At 32.0% G+C, this 2649-nt stretch overlaps 1 protein-coding gene across 1 annotated transcript in view; it reads right to left on the bottom strand.

Annotated features, from left to right (window-relative positions):
- osbpl8 (oxysterol binding protein-like 8) overlaps positions 1-2649 on the bottom strand; it is a 78446-nt gene that overhangs the window by 18114 nt on the left and 57683 nt on the right. The window contains exons 11-15 of the mRNA XM_016539524.1: positions 2106-2331; positions 1667-1851; positions 368-449; positions 184-282; positions 7-103 (exon numbers count right to left, since the gene is read on the bottom strand). Coding sequence (XP_016395010.1) covers positions 7-103; positions 184-282; positions 368-449; positions 1667-1851; positions 2106-2331 — 689 coding nt within the window. The remainder of the gene's footprint in view (positions 1-6; positions 104-183; positions 283-367; positions 450-1666; positions 1852-2105; positions 2332-2649) is intronic.

Here is a 2649-nt window from a genome sequence, read left to right as displayed (position 1 = left end):
TCTTACCGTAAAACTTGGACTTGGCCAGGATGCTGCCGCTGAGACAAAAGCCATCCTTCCTGTTGCTGACGTAAAAGGCTGAAACCGGTGGATGATGGGATACCTGGAGGAGGACAGACACTTTATGTTGGTGTGAGGCTCGGTAGAAACTGAGTGGAATTAAAGTCGATTTTGCTGCTTCACCTGTTCTGCGATGTAGAAGGTTTTGCTGTTGGTCTTGCTGTGGATCCATAAACAGCGAAATGTTTCTCCAATAATGGGGTTGTACGGTTTCTTCAAACCCTGTCAGTGACAAAAATGATGAAAATATGACGGAAAATGACAGATTCGAGATGTCTGAAAGGTCTATTAGTGAATGAGCCTTTACCTTTGGCTTCTTGTAGAATCCAGAAATGTACCATTTGACCACTTTCTTCATACGGTTATAAGCGTTTTCCTCCACCGCCGCTCTGATAAGATTAACAAAACACAATTACAGTAAAGTTACTTTAATAAAACAAGCTAAAATCTGATTTGATGTCGTTATGTGTATTTTTTAAAATAATTTTTTACCAGGGTTATTATTGCTAAATAACACTAAAAACATTTTAAAAATTCTTTACTTGAAAAAATAAATAAATTAATGAATGAATTAAATTAAATAAATAAATATTCTCATTTTCGTTTGGTTTAAGTTACTAAAATTACTAAAACTAAATAAACTAATATTAATAAATCAAAATTTATAAATATTATATAGACATATTTAAAAAAAGAAAACTAAAATCACAAAAACACAAAAAATACAAAAACATTAACTAAAATTAGTGTGAAAACATCTATAAAATCGAATTCAAAATATTAACAAAATAACAGTCAAAAATAACATTGATTTTGACATTTTAATTTGACTTTACACTGATGATTTGTTTATTATGTTTCTTACTATGTGGACAATTTGTTTATTATTATTATAAATAAATGTAATCCATTTAATTTAATATTATTTAGTTACAGTGATTTTACCATGTTTGGTCCACTTCATATTTAATTCCTAACTATGATAATATTTATTTTAAAATAAATTACATATAATTAATTTAATGTAAATAAATTAAGCAATATTAATATCAAATTTTAATATAAACAAAAAATAAAATAATTAAATTAAAAAAAATGTAATTAAATAATTTTCTTTAAATAATTAGATTTTTTATCAATTATGTTTTTTACACATTTTATAGTCCCTAATAAGGGACTGATTTGGAACACTATAGAGACAGCAATTCCATGCATGCTCCTTTCCGATGTCATTTAGTTAATTATTTATATACTATTATAGTAGTTAGCTTTTATTTTTATATTTTCATTGTCATATTTTTATTTTTAGTTTAAGCTTTAATAATTCTATGATGTTCTTTTGTCATTTTTATTTTTATGCCATTTTATAATTTATATTTAGCTTTAATTTATTTTTATTTCAGTTTAAGTAATAACTAGAATTCCAACTTTAATTTATTTCAGTTCTAATTTTCGTTTCGTTTTCTACTTTAAGTTTAATCTCAATTTTGTATATTATTTCAGCTTTATTTCAATGAGGATTTTTAGTAGTTTTCCTTTTGTTATTAGTGAACATAAAGGAGCATCTGAATAATAGGAGCATCACTGTGTCTGTGTGTTATCTTACGCGGACAGGAAGTCAGCGTGATAATAGTAATCGGACAGTTTGTCCAGGAAGGATCGTGGCTCCAGGATGAAGGTGGGCAGCACGACTTTGGACAGGTCCATGCCGGGCCGAACCTGCTTCAGTAGAGTCCAGATCAGAGATTTATTCTCCTCTGATACCGTTTCTGTTTGAGACTCTTCGCCTGCCTGAAACACACACACACACCACACACACACACACACACACACACACAGCTTGAATGAACAGATTGTGTCATATCCACCACAGACTTACTGTTCATCTCCCAGCTGTCTGCTGTAAAAATAGCCGTCTGAATATTGTGTTAGCATCTGTGCATCAATAACACTCCACTCCAGCCAAACGCATGTGAGGACCTCAATTATTCATGATGATAATGCCATTATCATCATTTAGTTGAGGGATTGCATCACACACGCACCTCTCCCAGCTCCTCGTGGCTCTGCTCGATGTACGACGTTTCCCGCAGTGTCTCGTTGGGATCGAGGTCGATGTACGAGTCTTCCTGTCGCTCTGACGTGTCACTGTCGCTCTCTTCACTTTTCTCCATCACCTCGTTCTCCCACTCCTCCTGCTCCTGCTCGTTCTCACGGTCCGATTTATCCGAGTACAGGTCCGGATCCTTAAACTGGTCGCTGTCGTTAAACCTGACGGATCACACAAACTCTCAGTTAGTATGCAAACATACTATCGGTGACTAGTGGTGCTTCAACTACTTCAGTTTCGGTCAATATATGCATACAGAGTGAAACAATCAGTTCACAAAATAAAACAAGCTAAAATCAGGTTTGATGTCTTATTTTGCCTTTACGCTTTTATGTGGACAAATTGTTTATTAAAGTGAATATTATTATTATAAATAAATAAATTATAATAATAAATTATAATAAATTCATTTATTATTATTTAGTTGCAGTGATTTTATCATGTTTGGTTAACTTCATTTTTAATCCTTAACTATTAAA

Source organism: Sinocyclocheilus rhinocerous, unplaced genomic scaffold (genome assembly GCF_001515625.1).
Source record: "Sinocyclocheilus rhinocerous isolate Xijiao unplaced genomic scaffold, SAMN03320098_v1.1 scaffold3263, whole genome shotgun sequence".
Lineage (NCBI taxonomy): Eukaryota > Metazoa > Chordata > Actinopteri > Cypriniformes > Cyprinidae > Sinocyclocheilus > Sinocyclocheilus rhinocerous.
The sequence above is the reverse complement of the archived record's forward strand: the minus strand, read 5'-3'. Positions and strand labels throughout refer to the sequence as shown.